At 34.2% G+C, this 18818-nt stretch overlaps 1 protein-coding gene across 6 annotated transcripts in view; it reads left to right on the top strand.

Moving 5' to 3' along the window:
- The window catches only part of LOC111056584 (organic cation transporter protein), a 65500-nt gene that overhangs the window by 41236 nt on the left and 5446 nt on the right, over positions 1-18818 (top strand). For all 6 annotated transcript variants that reach the window (XM_039438320.1, XM_039438322.1, XM_039438321.1 and 3 more), the window contains 5 exons: positions 443-597; positions 3261-3429; positions 11646-11796; positions 14567-14714; positions 16268-16450. In XM_039438320.1, the coding sequence (XP_039294254.1) occupies positions 443-597; positions 3261-3429; positions 11646-11796; positions 14567-14714; positions 16268-16450 (806 nt within the window). The remainder of the gene's footprint in view (positions 1-442; positions 598-3260; positions 3430-11645; positions 11797-14566; positions 14715-16267; positions 16451-18818) is intronic.

Genomic DNA, 18818 nt, shown 5'->3' with positions numbered 1-18818 from the left:
ACATTTCTACATTGTTGACAAACTATCTGGCAACATTGCGGAACTAGAAAAGGAGAGCTCCATCTGCATTGTCGAATGATGGACAAGGATAGCAACACCAATGTTAATCAAATACTGAAAATTTTGTAAAGTGAACAACTACAAGACTTAACCTAATTCGGACTATGTGTAACCTTATCTAAATTTGGGAGAGGAATAGCACAAGGTTACCTTATTATTTCTCTCCTCATCATTTTTAATGATGTACTTGTATGAATCAATGAAGAATTTAATAATGTACTGCTATTATAACTTGGACCTCTCTATATTAAACAGTATTTTCACTCTCCAATTCCTTACGAAATCCTGTTAATTTTCCAAAGTTTTATGAATTTTCTGTCTTTGTATGAATCTCACAAACAATTTAGATAATCTCGTTGAATTAATTTATCTTTTTTTGTAGGTATGGTCGGAAACTGAGCTTCGCTATAGCGACATTGCTATACATGACTGCTGGACCTTTGGCTGCTCTAGTTCCTAGTTTTATTATATTCAACATTGCCAGGTTCACAATAGGAATCGCTGGATCTGGAGTCTACGAAACATCCTATACTATTTGTGAGTAGAATTGGTTCTCAAACATGAAAACACTAATCCGTTTTTGAACTATTTTCTACGACACTACAGTGTAATTTTAGACACTAAATTAGACTAAAGTCTAAATTAGACTGTATTGTGTTGGAAATATTTCAAAAACGGATTATTATTACTTGCATTTTGTCATTAGTTATAGCTCTGGGGTAACCAAACACCTTTTTAATTAGAAAAACTTTATTTTCAAACACATAATTATAAAATATATAGCGAATAAGAGAAAAGTTCTCTCGGTGAAGTTTGGCAGTAGACTGACTAAACGTACTATGATCGAACATTACAATGGAAAACAGCGTCAGCAATAATATTAGGTGTTACCAGATGTAACTATTGTAAGCAGGGAAGGAACTATGATAACTCCAACAAATATGTAAGCAAGATGTGGAACGGCAGGAGAAGCCTCCACCAAATATGTAAGCACGATGTGCCTACACCAAATATTTAAGGGGGAAAAAACTATGATAACAAAAAAGAACAGAATAACTAGGACTTCAATTAATGAATCTTTAACATATATACATTTGAACAAAACAAGATTAATTTGATTATAAAACAATATTTGATATGAATTAATGGGGAAAACACTCGCTTGCTGCTAATGAGGATTCAATGTTTGTGGCTATGAAAATTTAAGAACAATGAATCAGTAGTCACCTACCTTTTTGAAATAGCTTCCCACTTTGGCATCCACTGGTATTTCGCGACTTTAGTATTTTAAAAGAACAAATATTAACTGAACCAATGAATAGGCTCAGAACCCGTCTCCCTTAACAATTCAATTATTCTTATACTGCCCGATCTGTGACAGAATAATTGAACTATTAAACGAACCGAAATCTAGCCTTTTTCACTGGATCAGCCGGCCTTAACTCTCAATCCTATCGAACGAACTCACACACTCTCTCTGACCAAAAGTTAAATTTTGGGTATTAAATATAAACTCAGTCAATGCCAAACATGAAAGCCATTTCAAGTACATATTTTTATCTGTCGCACAAGCGGCACGTTTGTTATTAAAAACAAAAGAGAAGCTACATTAATTTTGACAACAAATGAAATAAACAATCTTTCTGTCGATGACAAAGATTGTTCAAAGACAAAAACACTGTTCATTATACTTTTCCAATTTAAAACTCTAAAATCCTGATCAATATGAGATAAATATATGATTCATATATATGTCCCATATGACCAGGTGACACTATGGATAATGAAATTACAAGATATTCTACTCGGGCCACTCCCGTGTTTCGGATGTACACGTTAAGACGATGGTCATGGCTGCCTGTAAAACAATCGTTAGGTCATGACAGAGGCCCCGAAATTAAGCCGATAGTTCTAGTAGTTCTTTTTTGGTGAAGCTATGTGACGCTGGTAGTCTCTCATACTGTGTCGTTCTTACACTATCACCCGGCCAAAATAGTAATAGTAGACATTATATCCTATACCATGTACATCTTCTTATGCTATAGATGGAAAGCATTTAATTCGGATTTTCGTTCAATAATAATTAGTATGCTTTCTTTTATCTATATGATATGAGTCAATCATAGCTCCTGGAAACTATAAATATGCCGGCCTTGTTGAATCTAACTGCTTTGGATAATGTCTGAATATAACATATTTTTCATTTTTGAGTTACTGAAAAAGCCGTTCAAAGCTTCAAATGATTTTGAACCCACAAAACGAACTTGAAAGCATATTATATTCCTTCCATTTTCCATGCTATTTTTTTCTTCATGAGTGTGAGCTAACCTCAGCTTCTGGAAACTATAAATGAGCCAGCCCTGTTGAATTGAACTGCAATAGATAATGTCTTGTGAATATTATATATTTTTCTCATTTTTCAGTGACAGAAACAGCCGTTTAAAGGTCCAAACAATTTCGAGCCCCCAAAATAAAACTTGTAGCCTAAATATAATTCATTTACTTTACAATGACTGAGATAGCCGTTAGAAGGTTCAAACAATTTCTAACCCACAAAGTGATTTTGTAAATATATTCTTCAAATGTATGTATTCAGGGCTACTTATTTACAATTTATAAAATATCATAATAGAGCCCATTTTTTGAAATTAATATAAAATACGGTAATAGATTGAAAACACAAATTAAAACAGATTTTTTCGATGTTCCACATCATCAATGGATCAATGGATGATGTGGAACATCGAAACAAGTAGTTTTTATTTGTGTTTTCAATATATTACCGTATTTTATATTAATTTCAAAAAATGGGCACTATTATGATATTTTAAAAATTGTAAATACCGTATATGTTTTTTTTCGTTTTTCAGTGACTCGAATACCCGTTAAAAGGTCCAAGCAGTTTCGAACCCACAAAATGAACTTGTAAATATCAATTTTCCTCATTTTCCAGAGACTGTAATAGCTGTTAGAATGTTGTAAGAACTTCGAACCCACAAAATGAACTTGTAAATATCAATTTTCCTCATTTTCCAGAGACTGTAATAGCTGTTAGAATGTTGTAAGAACTTCGAACCCACAAAATGAACTTTTAAATATTTATGTTTATCGTTTTTCAGTGACTGGAATAGTCGTTAAAAGGTTGAAACAATTCCGAACCCACAAAATGAACTTGTAAATATATATTTTTCGTTTTTCAGTGACTGAAATAGCGGTTAAAAGGTTCAGAACGCTGTTCGGATGTGTGTTCAACATATCCTACCCTGTGGGCTACATCCTGCTTCCATTGGCTGCCTGGGTCTCCACAGACTGGAGACAGTTGCAGCTCTACATATCGTTGCCACTTCTCATTCTTATGATGCATTTCTGGTGAGAAACAGTTACATCAAAACTACAGAAAAATTAACACCTTCCCATATAAAAATATACAAAGATCAACATCTTATAAAAACAATTCCAATTCGTAGGCCTATGATCACATAGACAAGATAGCATAAATTCCAATATTATTAGTCTTGAAGGAAATATAACACAAATCAACGTTGTCAAAATTATTATTCAAAATAGATGCAACTGGTGCAGTCATTTGGATAGAATGCCATCTGGAAGAATTCCCGTTGTAGTCCAAAACTATAGACCTACGGGAAAAAGAGATGTAGGGAGGCCAAGAAAGAGATGGGTACCGGAACAGGTTCATTAATAAGCCTAATCCCTGAAGTGGAGATGAGATGATCAACGTCGTCATAAAGCTTTTTTCAACAATGTATGAATATAATGAACTTTTATTTACTACTATATACTAAGACAAGATAGCATAAGTTCCAATATTATTCGTCTCAAACGATAACATATAATGAGGTCCACGTTATAATGACAGTAGTTGATAAACATTGGTGCTGCTATCCTTGTCTATCATTCGAGAAAGCAGATAGCGCTATCCTTTTCTAGCTCTGCAAGGTTACTATATAGTTCTCCAATAGTGTATAGGAATATAATTAATTAGCAGAATATTTAATCCCAATTATTAATGTGTAATACTCGATCATTGAAAAATATGTTTTCTTGAAAAAAGTAAAATTTATTATTTTCAACAGGAAATAACAGTTAATATTACATCAGATATACAGGTATCAGCTATCCTCTATAGGAGGCAGTGACAAGACAGAGAATTGGTAACGCTGTTCTTTTATCTTTTTCCACTGTCATTATAACGTGGAACTCACTATAGGTCCAATATTATTCTCCTTAAGGAAAAGATGGCATAGCTCCAATTTATCTTCAATAAAGAAATGCTCCATAGCTCCATATTCGTCTATGTATGATTTTTGTCAAGTAATTTGTTTTTGAAAATAGCAGTAATCTCTCTCTAAAGCTGGGTTTATACCAAAGATATTAACAAAATGTTAATTACATCATCCTTATAGATTCTATTAGATTGAACATAACTTATCATACACATGATGAACATATGTGTTTGTCAAGTTCCGTTTAATCTAATAGAATCTATAAGGATTATGTTATTAACATTTTGTTAATAACTTTGGTGTAAACCCAGCTTAAGATCCGTCAGTTTGAACGGAGATTGATCAGCTGTTTGTTTAAACTAGGAATGAAACACATATTGAGGAATACGACCATATATTCATGTAAAACCAGTTTAGCGTTAAACGAATGCTTTCATTTCTTGACCAATATCTCAATGTAACTTGGTAAAAAGTTGTGTAGACTGTTAATAGTGAGTTGTGTTTTTTCTGGCTCTAAATTTTGTCAAATTACGCAAAAATATTCACATTAATGGTAATTTGAGTGTGATAGTTTTGTTTTCTATTCTGTTTTTAACCGTCAAAATTTAATATTCTTAGTTTCCGTTATTTTTTAGTGAAAATGGACTAAATTTTAGAAAAATGAGACCATAACCCTATTTTGGACTTTTAAAATGTTATCTGAATTTGGGAGAAAAATAGTACAAGGAGTATCCTTAGTTTTTCTCTCCCAATATTTGTAAAATTATAAATAAATAAATAAAATTTCAAAGCGATCTAAGTGCCAACATTTTTTCGTTTCAAAGTGATCTAAGTACCAATGCCAATGCCCTTCTACATGACCTATGTTCCAAATCATTTTCTGTTAGTTTTCATAGCCTCTCATAGAATGCGCTTTGTCTATGTCCAGTGGACATATCTATCTCCATCCCACCAGCTGGCAGGCTATCATCTGTTTGTGAGTTCGTTTACCAGAGAACTAGGCTACAGGAGGTTTCTCTTTCTATTAAATTTAATATAAATATATAAATATCAACTAGCCGTCAGGCTCGCTTCGCTCGCCATATCCGTCTAGCCAGGGGGCTCCGCCCCCTGGACCCCCGACTGGGTCGTCCAAGAATGAGATCAGCAGGCTCGCTTCGCTCGCCTGCATTTTTCGTTTGAGCATTTTTATCATATGTTAGGACGACCCAGTCGGGGGTCCAGACTAAACGTCTGGCTAAACGGATATGGCAAGCGAATCGAGCCTGACGGCTAGTAATATAATATTCCCAGGAATAACTCTGATTGAAGTAGCAGTGCCCAATCAATTTTTCCGCGATAAATGCATTTCAATCTTCAGCTTGGCGCCAAACTAACATAGTCAACTCAACTTAATGCCAACCTTACAAAATTATTAATTTAGTTACCAGTTAACAACTGTTTCGAAGAGATACTCTCTCTAGATTATAGTTCTATAGTAACATATATGGTATGGCTTTTAATTATAATTAAGAGAATAAGAAGAATATACATGCTAAAAGACAAACTTTAAACCCTTAAAAACCACCCTTAGAGTTAAAATATTGCCAAAAGATTTCTTAGTGCGCCTCTAAAGGGCCAACTGAACATACCTACCAAATTTGAACGTTTTTGGTCCGGTAGATTTTTAGTTCTGCGAGTGAGTGAGTGAGTGAGTCAGTCAGTCAGTCAGTCAGTGAGTGAGTGCCATTTCGCTTTTATAAATATAGATATAATGGGTGATGTTGGTGATGTAGCATTTTCAACAGAAGAAAATAAAATTTTGAAAGGAGAAAAGGTCGAAAAATGAAAGTAACCCAAGAATGAGGTTAGTTTTTGGACTTAGACCCATTTGAAAGTAACTGGCCCAGCCCCATTTGGAAGTAACTGGCCGGTTACAGAGCTCGACCGACCGTCAGTGCGTACGTCAGTCGCGCTTGTCTTTTCCATAGATATTCCATGTATCCGTACAGAGCAGGACTGACAGCACGCATGCGTACGGTCAGGATCATGCGTTTTATACAGCGTACGAAGACCATCGGTCGAGCTCGTGCGCATCCGTTCCATCGGTCGACTGACGCGCTATTGAAACAAATAGAAGCTTTCTGAGCTGTACTGATCATAGCCCGATCGCAACATAACCAATGTGCTGACGACACCTCTGCCCGACAATCAGCTGATATTTATTTATTTATTTATTTATTTACAATGTCAAGGAAGACTACAGGCATAACGCCCAAATCAGTCTTCACTACTATTTACCAACAAAATGAACATGTAAGAAATGAAAAATAAATGGTTATACAATGAAAGATACGGAAGATGATATTATGATACCAAATTCATACAGTGTGTGCTGTGTAGCAATTAGGTATAAATAACATGGTATAAATATAAGCATAGTGAATGGTAAGCATGTGAAAGTAGAGATTGATTAAAATAAAAATAACTAATAATAATACAAAAATTGAATTATGTTAAATGTAATTTAAAGCTACGGATAAATAAATTGGAAAACATTATTATGAAGCAAAGAAGAGAAAATATTGAGGTTAACAAGTCAAGCCATACTAAATAAAATATAAGTGTTACATACATAATCATGTAAATTTGAAAAAAATAGAATAATGTGAGACTAATCTAAGAATTACTAGTTTGAAAGAGAGACAAGTATTATTGAACAACAGATTCATTTGCAAAAATAATTTACAATGCATGCTTCAGAGAGAAAAAACAAAAGAAAATGTAAGTGAGTTATACTATAGTAACTATATATCTATAATAATAGGCTTGGTTAATAATAGGCATGGTGGAATTTACCTTCTTTACCTATAATACGGGGGGAAATAATGGGAAAATATATTTCCAAAAATAAGAGAGAGCATCAGAGCAACTGACTTTATCCCCAAAGACTGAGATTGATGTATTCAGTGAACAATAGTGTCAATGATTCGCCTTCTAGCCTCACTGGCAGGACCATGTACATCAACTCCATCACAAAAATCATTGAAAAGCCTCAGTGCTCTGTTTAATGGAGAGCAATAATTATGCAAAGTTCTTGACCTTGGGACATGAAAGGTCCTAACTCTTCTTACATTGAAGGAGGGCACCTGAAAACCAATCCTTGTGAGGAGACTAGGTGAATCGACAGTACCCCTTAACAGTGACAAAACAAAAAGCAACGAGAACCTGTCACGCCTAGTTCCCAAAGAGTCTAAATTGAAAAGGCACCTCAAACGTCCAGAGGGAAAACCAGAGGACATGCTCTTCCGAATTTCATGTAGAAAAGGAAGCGGAGAAGCTTATTCTGCACCGCTCGATTCTCAATGCATCCAGATGAGTGGAAGGACTCCAAACAATGGATGCATACTCGAGAGCACTCCTGACCAGAGATTGGTACAGGGTTATCACAGTATTAACACTATTAAAACTAGCAGAGTTTCTCAGGACAAAGCCCAAGAGCCTGTTTGCCCTGCTTATGACGTGGTCAACATGTGCTGAGAAGGACAGTGCACTACTGAAAACAACGCCCAGATCCCTGCACACTGTAACCCTTTCCAAGCAAACACCCTCAATCAAGTAGGAATGACAAATTGGATTAGCTTTCCTAGAGATGGTCATACATTTGCACTTTTTAACATTCATTTCAAGTTTATTCTCATGGCACCACAATGCAACCCTGTCAATGTCAGCCTGCAAGGAATAACAATCGTCCAAGCCTCTCACCTCTCTGAAGATTTTCATATCATCTGCAAAAATCAAACATCTGGAGTTGGGTATCTGGAGGGGTAGCTCATTAATCAGTAGCAGAAACAAAGGGGTCCCAAATTGCTGCCCTGAGGAACACCAGATGTACTAAAGTAAGCACAAGAAATGCTTCCCTGCACAGATACAAAATTCTCTCTTTGAAACAGATAACTTCTGAAGAATTTAATTAATGCAGTGCTGAAGCCTAGCTGAGATAGTCTCTTCAATAATACACCGTGATTGACACGATCAAAGGCTTTACTAAAGTCTGTATAGATAACATCAACCTCCCCACCAGCATCCAGCACATTAGAGACAGATACTGTGAACTCCAACAAATTTGTTACAACTGATCTTCCAGGAAGAAAACCGTGCTGATTTTCAGACATTATAGGGCGTGAATACCAAAGAATCCTATCATAAAGTGATCTTTCAAAAACTTTGGCAAAGACTGACAATATACTTATTGGTCTATAGAAATTAAGATGAGTGAAGAGACAAAAAAGCAGGTAGAACAAATAAAAAGTGTAAACTCCCAGTAATGATTAAAAAGTGGGTCTATCTTTATATAATACTGTTATCGATAAGCATGAGATACAGAAAGAGATTGAAATTCTCAGAGTGAGAATGAAGATTTTAAGATAAAAAGAATATATTCTATTCACGCCACGCCTCTGGCAGAAAACAAACTGATGGATCAATATCTGTGATAATAAGAACAAAATAAGTTATGCATTCTTTAAGTCATATTAGTATTTTAATAAATAATTGCAGATCGTACTATAGCAGGAACTTAGTCATGAAAAAGAGTTTATAAAAAAAAAAATTACTACTCTCAAATTAAAATCATAAAAATTAATCTGACTTGAAATTCAGGCCAATAATCATGAACCAATAATTTTAAGAGGATATTTAAGAGAAAAAAAACAAAGGAGAAAATCAAGAGAGAACCGGTTGATTGAGGGGAGATGGCAGCAAAACAGCCAAAATATAGCCGACGAGATAGAAGTATAGTGACATACTTCATACCGAAGCGTGATGCCAAGTAGTAATAGAAATCAATAATGCGCACCAAATGACAAAAACAAGAGAGTAAGATAACAATGATAATGGAAGACTATGGTGAGCAGAATCAGCTTGCAAAAAGCTCAACACAGTTAGAACTTTGAGCTTACTATAAAATTAAAATTTTCAACAGATAGTATCTGCTGTTCCCGTTACCACTGATAAAATAATCATTTCTCGATAATCATCTTCACTGAATCATTTAGAATAGTCAGCATAAGGCCAATTAGACTTAGAGTGAAGAAGAAAAACGCTAATACGTTGAGTTAATGCTGAACACTCTCTCCTCCCTCAATCAGTATTAATAACAAAAACCTGCCCATTATGTACAGGGCGAATCCTCACACTCCCTGTTCGGTCGCCTGCATTTTTCGTTTGAGCATTTTTATCATATGTTAGGACGACCCAGTCGGGTGTCCAGACTAAACGTCTGGCTAAACGGATATGGCAAGCGAATCGAGCCTGACGGCTAGTATATAATATTCCCAGGAATAACTCTGATTGAAGTAGCAGTGCCCAATCAATTTTTCCGCGATAAATGCATTTCAATCTTCAGCTTGGCGCCAAACTAACATAGTCAACTCAACTTAATGCCAACCTTACAAAATTATTAATTTAGTTACCAGTTAACAACTGTTTCGAAGAGATACTCTCTCTAGATTATAGTTCTATAGTAACATATATGGTATGGCTTTTAATTATAATTAAGAGAATAAGAAGAATATACATGCTAAAAGACAAACTTTAAACCCTTAAAAACCACCCTTAGAGTTAAAATATTGCCAAAAGATTTCTTAGTGCGCCTCTAAAGGGCCAACTGAACATACCTACCAAATTTGAACGTTTTTGGTCCGGTAGATTTTTAGTTCTGCGAGTGAGTGAGTGAGTGAGTCAGTCAGTCAGTCAGTCAGTGAGTGAGTGCCATTTCGCTTTTATAAATATAGATATAATGGGTGATGTTGGTGATGTAGCATTTTAAACAGAAGAAAATAAAAAAATTGAAAGGAGAAAAGGTCGAAAAATGAAAGTAACCCAAGAATGAGGTTAGTTTTTTGGACTTAGACCCATTTGAAAGTAACTGGCCCCAGGCCCCATTTGAAAGTAACTGGCCGGTTACAGAGCTCGACCGACCGTCAGTGCGTACGTCAGTCGCGCTTGTCTTTTCCATAGATATTCCATGTATCCGTACAGAGCAGGACTGACAGCACGCATGCGTACGGTCAGGATCATGCGTTTTATACAGCGTACGAAGACCATCGGTCGAGCTCGTGCGCATCCGTTCCATCGGTCGACTGACGCGCTATTGAAACAAATAGAAGCTTTCTGAGCTGTACTGATCAGTAGCCCGATCGCAACATAACCAATGTGCTGACTGACACCTCTGCCCGACAATCAGCTGATATTGAATTGAATATCATAATGAATGAATTCAATTAATAGTGTCATATTTGAATTCAGAGTTTTTCTATACATTTCTTCAATCATTTCTAATTTTTTTTATTGGAAAAATTTTATATTATTAATATTATCTACATTTATTTGATCCGTAGCTTGAAGTGACTGCAAGTATTCCCAATGGTGATACAGGCTCGAAATAAGTCATCAAAATTTCTGATGGACAGTCTGAGGTAGTTGAAAAATGTATCTTCACCCCAAGCAATGATGTGTATGTAATGGTACTAAATTCCCTTTGAAATGCTCTTTGGGCGACCATCGGGTGAACTTGATATCTATCTTCTTCGTCTTTTAATCTCTCGTTTACGAAGATAATAAGCTGCAATTAAACAATCTGTAAAGGCGTCCATCTTGTGAGTCAGAAAAACTGATGTATGGTCAGGATGGTGCATACGCACTGACGGTCGGTCGAGCTCTGAATGTGTAAAACTGATTCATCGATGCGTACGGTCAGGATGGTACATACGCACTGATGGTCGGTCGAGCTCTGAACCGGCCTTAGACCCATTAGGAAGAAACTGGCCTCGGACTTAGATCTTTCTGCTAACCTGCCCCTTTTTTATTTTTTACTTTATGAGTGTTTTAGTTATATCGTTTTAAAGCACATGGACACTTTTTAGATTCATAAATTATCTGAAAATAATAATGCAGTAAATAGAAAACTGTTTTTTTTTTAAATTTGAATGTTTTTATTGATTTTCCAAAAATTTAACATTTGGCACTTAGATCACTTTGAAATTAAAGCATTCATAACGTAGATGGTGAATATTACTGTTACTATATAAATCTTTCTATATTAACTGTAGTGGATATGGACCTTTGTAGGCTCATCTGCACCCATATATCCTATTTAATTTTAGGAAGAAATCTCTGTCATAAATAATGAATTTCAACACTTCGTTTTTAAGAATATCGGCATCATAATTTGTAGCTAAATGTAACTGATTGATACTATCTTAAAATAGCCTCGATTACAATGAAAAATCTGTTTCAAATTATTTGGAAATATCTTTTCAACTCTCATTTTAATTAATTAATTTTCGAATTTATTTACAGGCTTCTCCCTGAGTCACCTCGTTGGTTGTTATCTAAGGGAAGAAAAGGAGATGCTTGGAAGATTCTAGAAAAAGCCGGAGGAATAGACAGAGATAGCATTGATAGACAAGAACGTACTGCTGTCATAGAAAGAGTATCGGTTACTGATCAGGTATGTAGAATTACAACTAATATACATTATTAAATGAAAAAGACTAATTAGTTAAAAAGACTTATTACTTTTTGACAGACTGTTAAAAAAACCACAGATTTATTGATACTTGAAAAGACCGATTTCGGTTATTACACCATTGTCAATCTCTGATAAACTCTATCAGTTTATTTACAGTCAATAAATCTGTGGTTTTTTGACAATATTTCTTATTCTTTTTCATTTAATATGAATAATTACCACAATATCAACTTCTCAACTACACAAAAAGTAATATATTATTTATTTATTTATTCAGTCATCTAAAAATTATTACACTTATGTGAGGAGGTACAACAGGCTTATGCCCAAAACGGTCCCTTCTCAACTTTATACTACAGTCCAAATCAAAATGTAGGTTAAACTACTATCGCTTATCAAAATAACAATCTACACTTCAAAAAGAAACAAATCTTCAATGAAAAATAGTTATAATGAATAACTAAATCTTACAGAATTAGAAACAGTTATCCAAAAAATCTAAATTTTGAATAAAACTTATAATTTAGTGAGATGCTATTCAAACTGTCAGCATTTCTTCTAAATATCATTGATGCTTTCCATTCAAACAATGCTGACAGTTCTAAGTGAAACCTACATATTGATTAAAACAACAACAATCTAATCAAATTCATTTTTTATAAAATTTGTAGGAAATCGGAAAGCAGTCTAAAGTAATGCGAATTGCTCATAAATACTATCAATGATTGTCATTCGATCATTAATTAATCATTATTTTAATTATAATTAATATTTAACGAAAATCCCAAATAAATGCTGCGAATCACCCCAAAGATCTCTGCGACTGCAGACATTGACAACAGGGTTAACAGCTAGATGGAAATTCGATGAGAACTACTATCCAAAAATTAGTTGCCAGCCCGGGAATCGAACCCGGTACCTCCCAATTGCTAGTCAGGAATGCTTACCCTTACACCAAACTGACAATCTCTGGATAGCAGCGCTCATTTTATACGAAGCCACAGCGGCCAACGAGTTACAGATGGAACTAAATAGAGAATGTATTTATTCAAATGCTAATTATTATATAATTATTATTTAACGAAAATCCCAAATAATGAGCGCTGCTATCCAGAGATTGTCAGTTTGGTGTAAGGGTAAGCATTCCTGACTAGCAATTGGGAGGTACCGGGTTCGATTCCCGGGCTGGCAACTAATTTTTGGATAGTAGTTCTCATCGAATTTCCATGTAGCTGTTAACCCTGTTGTCAATGTCTGCAGTCGCAGAGGTCTTTGGGGTGATTCGCAGCATTTATTTGGGATTTTCGTTAAATAATAATTATATATTAATTAGCATTTGAATAAATGCATTCTCTATTTAATTCCATCTGTAATTATTTAAATTATTGAAATTGTCTTATCTATTGTTTCTGTATCTTGTTTTTCTCATCTGCATATTGTTTCTCATCTTGTTTCTGTATTGGTTAGTGCCTATTTTCAACTCATAAATGAATGTAAGGAAGCAATAATGAATAAATAAATAAATCAAATCAACCATTCGAAGAGTATCTCATTATAGTAACAACAATCCAATTACAATACTTTTCATACAAATTTTTATTGAATTTCCATTCAATGCATAGTAGTTAGTAATGTTTTTAGCTTCATACTTGGCTAGGAAACTAAATAAGTTAATAGATTCGTTCATGGCTTCTGACCTTAGACCAGATTTATAGAATCTATATCTGATTTAGAATCTATATCAGATTCTATCTGGTCTAAGCTTCTGACTGAACACAGTGTTTGGTAACATGTATCGATGATACAGTTGGTAGTTATTTTTAATGGAAAAACAATTATGCAGTAAGTACCACAAATTTATTTGGAGAAAAACACAAACATGCTTTTACACAGCTGCGTTTACACCAAAGTTATTAACAAAATGTTAATAACTTAATCCTTATAGATTCTATTAGATTGAATATAGCTTATCATACACATGATGAACATATGTGTTTGTCATGTTCTGTTCAATCTAATAGAATTCAAAAGGACGGAAAAATAAACATTTGCTAATAACTTTGGTGTAAACGCAGCTAGTGTTATCTTCAGTAGGCTAGATTTGTTGTTTTTGGCATTCAAGTGCCGTTTGCACACTCCGTATCCATATCAAGTCTCGTTTGTTACAAGGTAGTTCATTCAAAATCGAAGCAATCACCTAATTCAATTCAATATATAGAATTCTAGGTACATTGGTTTAAGCTTTCATTGCGGAAACGGCCCTAAAGCCCGCCGCAAAGTAGACCCACGCTAATCCACGAAAAGCAACCCACGCCGTGGGATGTTTTGTAAATCATTGCAAGGTTTCTCCAGACATCTGTGTAATGATAATAATACATGCAATGAATAATCCACTTGTCAGCTGATTGATTATGAATAATTCTATAGCCCAAGGCCCGCCGCAAAGTAGACCCACGCTAATCCACGAAAAGCAACCCACACCGTGGGATGTTCTGTTAACCATTGCTTCGTGGATTATTAGCGTTGGTCTACTTTGCGGCGGGCCTAAGAGTATTTTTCATCAATTCAGATTATTAACATTGATACAGGGAATAAAATTAATTTATCCAGTTCGTTTGTTTTTATCTGAAAATATATATTTTTACATGATATATTTGTTCAGTTTACTGAAAGTTTGAACTAAACTGAGTGTTCTCTTCTATTCCTTTATCAGATTAAAGGGAAATGAATCTTGATTTCTATTTTCCAGGAAGAGCCTGAAGGAAAATCTGCCATACAGCGGTTACTGCAGTCGCTGAAAAAAGTGTTCTCTCTGTACGGCACATCGGAGATTAGACGAAGGATAATTGTCTGCTACATTGCATGGTTTTCAGCTGCCATGTCCTACTATGCTATCGGTGAGTCGGCTACTCTTCAAATAAAAATTTAAAAATATTCTAATTGAAAGAAAAAGACGTTGATGGACATTTTTTCCAAAAAAACGTGACATTTTTTCCAAAAAAAACGTGACATTTTTTCCAAAAAACGTGATTAATACCACTATATTTGTTCGAAATTAATTTAAATTACAGAACCAGGTTTAATGGCCACATCTTCAGCTCAAGGTCTCAGAGGTGTAGTCAGGATATGTGTGTAATATTCTGTTTGGAGTGTTTTTGGACTTCCATATTCAGCTTTCAAATTCAAAATTGAAAATGTATGAAGTGTTTGTTTTCAATGTGGAAATTGGTGAAAAATTGAAAAGTTTTCACATAACCTACATTTGGACGGTTTATTTTATGAAAATGGGATGAAAAGAAGTTTTGGACTGTAGTCTGTTTCTTTGTCCTTATATTGATTATGAATGATAAATGAATAGATGAGTAAGTAGGTCCACATTCTAATGGAAGTGTTTAATTAGCAATGATATTGCTATCCTTGTCTATCATTCAACAAAGCGGATAGCGCTATCTCTTTCTCGCATTGCTCTGATGCCAGATCGTCTTTCAACAATGTAAGAATAAAAATATTTCATCTCTATTATGAAAATTCATTATGAAATTATTAGAAATTATAATTTCTTGCTTAATAAATATAATTTATTATTTTAAACGAGAATGAACAGTTAATATTACATTAATAATTAATTGAAAAATATTTCATCTCTATTATGAAAATTCATTATGAAATTATTAGAAATTATAATTTCTTGCTTAATAAATATAATTTATTATTTTAAACGAGAATGAACAGTTAATATTACATTAATAAACCTGTATCAGCTACCGTCCATAGAAGGTATTGACAAGACAAAGGATCGGCAACGTTGTTCTCCTATCTCTCTCCACTGCCATTATAACGTGGACCACAGTATAGAATTGAACGGTAAATACAGTACTTCAGAAATCTTTTAGCATGTTGTTAATAGCATATTGTTGTACTTTAGCATATCTTGTTACAGTTCAAATTTATATTACAAATAAATAAAAAAACACAAATATGAAAATAAAAACACTCACTCACATGGGCTTATTTTTAACAAATTAACAAAAACAATATAACAATCTTGTAGTACCCTTTATTTTAAAGTATAAAATATTAAAGTCAATACTAAAATATTTTATAGTTTTTGAAAAAATAAAGGGTACTACAAGATTTTCATACAAATATGAAATACAATAAAACCATTTTTTGGAGTCTCACCAGTCTATAAATTGTTAAAATTATGTTTTAATCGTAAATCTACATAAAATTTAACACACTTTTTTCTTTGATTTTTGACTGTATGTCGTGTGAAATGAAAAAACATAGAAAATGTCGTGTTTCATAGAGAAAAAAGTGTGTTAATACATCGCAGCTTGGAATGGATCGAGAAACTATCATCTTTATTAAGTTTAATTCGCGGTCAATATATCATGTATTTTGTAGTACGTATTTGTTAAAATGTGTTAATGTTTTGTTAATGTTCCAGCACTGAACGCAGACAATTTCACAGCTAACAAGTACATCTACTGTGCTTTGAACGGGGCGGTTGAGGCGCCCGGTTATGTCGTTTCTTTCATCTGTTTGTCCTCTTTCGGACGAAAGCCAGTCAGCAGTTTACTATTCCTCATATCAGGCTCATCGTTACTGTTTATCCTGCTCATACCGCAAGGTAAGAGTTTCTTTCCTATCAATTCCTTAATTCATAACGTATTAAAAAATATATAATAAATAATAATAATAAATTTTGACTTTATTTCTGCGTGAAAAAAAATACAGAACATGTGAAAATTAAAAGTAATAGAAAACTAAGCATGCAGTATTATCATTCTGCTCCACTATAGAAATACAATGAGAAAAAACAAACAAAAAAGCAAAAAAAAAAAACAAAAAACAATACAGTTAATTGCTTACTCTACTAGAGCTACATTGCGAACGAAAAATACATCAAAAAGACTACTCTACTAGAGATACAATAAAATAACAGTGGACAGCAATTCAAGATAGAGATTCACAAGTTACAAAGATTATAATACATATACAACATGCAGAAATAAGTCATTACTGTATGCAAATGACCTTAAGAGAAAGGTCACGTCCGCATACAGGAGCACCGGACAAAACAAGCGTTGAATCAAACTGTTAGTTCTATGAAAATAGAAACCAAATACATATACATATACATATATATATATATATATATATATATATATATATATACACCCACACATATATATGTCTCCATAGTAATAGTTTAGATAGATTTATATGGAAATCAAGATATAATTATCGTATGAGCGTGATATTATGTACATCATTTTTGTAATAGTCCATGTGCATATTATATAATGTTGTTTTGCAAGAGGACAGTGTTCTGTACATACAATGTGCACGAAAGTTAGATACATTAGGCAGTGACAGAGTACATGGCTTCCAATCCTTCTGTGCTAATTGAAAGAAGCCATTTTTTCAGATGCAATTTCATTTTTATTATTTTATTGTGGCAGTTGAAAAGGGTTTTCATTGAGGAAGGTAACTGATTGAAACATTTTGGTGCTAGAAAAAGAAAGGTTTTTTTAAATAAAGTGCTGTTTGGCCTGACACCCCGGACAAACAACCCATCAGCCTGCCTCGTACGATAAGGGCCTATATTTGATTATTATAAAGGTACTTACTCACTCCATGGAGCCACAGCCCATACAGGGCCTTGGCCTCCTCTAGAATGACTCTACACTCCTCTCTGTCGACAGCCTTGCGTCTCCATCCCCTAACGCCTATTTTCCGAAGATCATCAAAAGAAGATTATAAATGTAAATTCATGTATAGTGAGGTCCACGTAATAATGGCAGTGGAGAAAGATAGCAGAACAACTTTGCCGATCCTCTGTCTTGTCAATGCCTTCTATAGAGAATAGCTGATACTGGTATATCTGATGTAATACCATCGGTCCATTCTTGTTTGAAATAATCAACTGAATTTCATTTTGACAATGTTGCAGAGGTAGCAAAGGATAGCGCCATCTCCTTTGACGAATGATAGACAAGGATGGCAACACCAATGTTAATTAAATACTGCTATTTAACGTGAATATCAATATAGTGTTTCAAGTAGATTAATGTACTAATAGTATAATTGACCGAGCGAAGTGAGGTCTAAGATTCAAGTCGACGGTTTGACATTTCTCTTAATGTTTAAATGTTTAAATGTTTATATGTTGCGCATTTACGGCGAAACGCGGTAATAGATTTTCATGAAATTTGACAGGTATGTTCCTTTTTCAATTGCGCGTCGACGTATATACAAGGTGTTTGGAAATTTTGCTTTTCAAGGATAATATAAAAGGAAAAAAAGGAGCCTCCTTCAAACGCCAATATTAGAGTAAAAATCAGACTATAGAATTATTCATCATAAATTAGCTGACAAGTGATTACACAGATGTGTGGAGAAGCCAGTCTCTTGCTGTATTTCCATAAGGTCTATAGTTTCAATCAGGTACTTGTGGATGAGAATACTGCGTGAGGTCTACTGTTCACAGAACTACTAGTACTATAGTACTCACGCAGTATTCTCATCCACAAGTACCTGATTGAAACTATAGACCTTATGGAAATACAGCAATAGACTGGCTTCTCCACACATCTGTGTAATCATTTGTCAGCTGATTTATGGTGAATAATTCTATAGTCTGATTTTCACTCTAATATTGGCGTATGAAGGAGGCTCCTTTTTCCTTTAAAATATTATCCTTGAAATGCGAAATTTCCAAAAACCTTGTATATACGTCGACGCGCAATTAAAAAAGGAACATACCTTTCAAATTTCATGAAAATCTATTACCGCGTTTCGCCGTAAATGCGCAACATATAAACATTTAAACATATAGTGCCGGTTGCACAACAGTCGCTTAAATTTTAACCGTGATTAATTCCACGAGAACCAATCAGAGAAGCCGTCTTTTCAAAAACGCCTTCTCTGATTGGTTCTCGCGAAATTAATCACGGTTAAAATTTAACCGGCTGTTGTGCAACTAGGCCTCAAAC

This window comes from Nilaparvata lugens, chromosome 11, assembly GCF_014356525.2.
Source record: "Nilaparvata lugens isolate BPH chromosome 11, ASM1435652v1, whole genome shotgun sequence".
NCBI classification, from domain to species: Eukaryota; Metazoa; Arthropoda; class Insecta; order Hemiptera; family Delphacidae; genus Nilaparvata; species Nilaparvata lugens.
The sequence above is the reverse complement of the archived record's forward strand: the minus strand, read 5'-3'. Positions and strand labels throughout refer to the sequence as shown.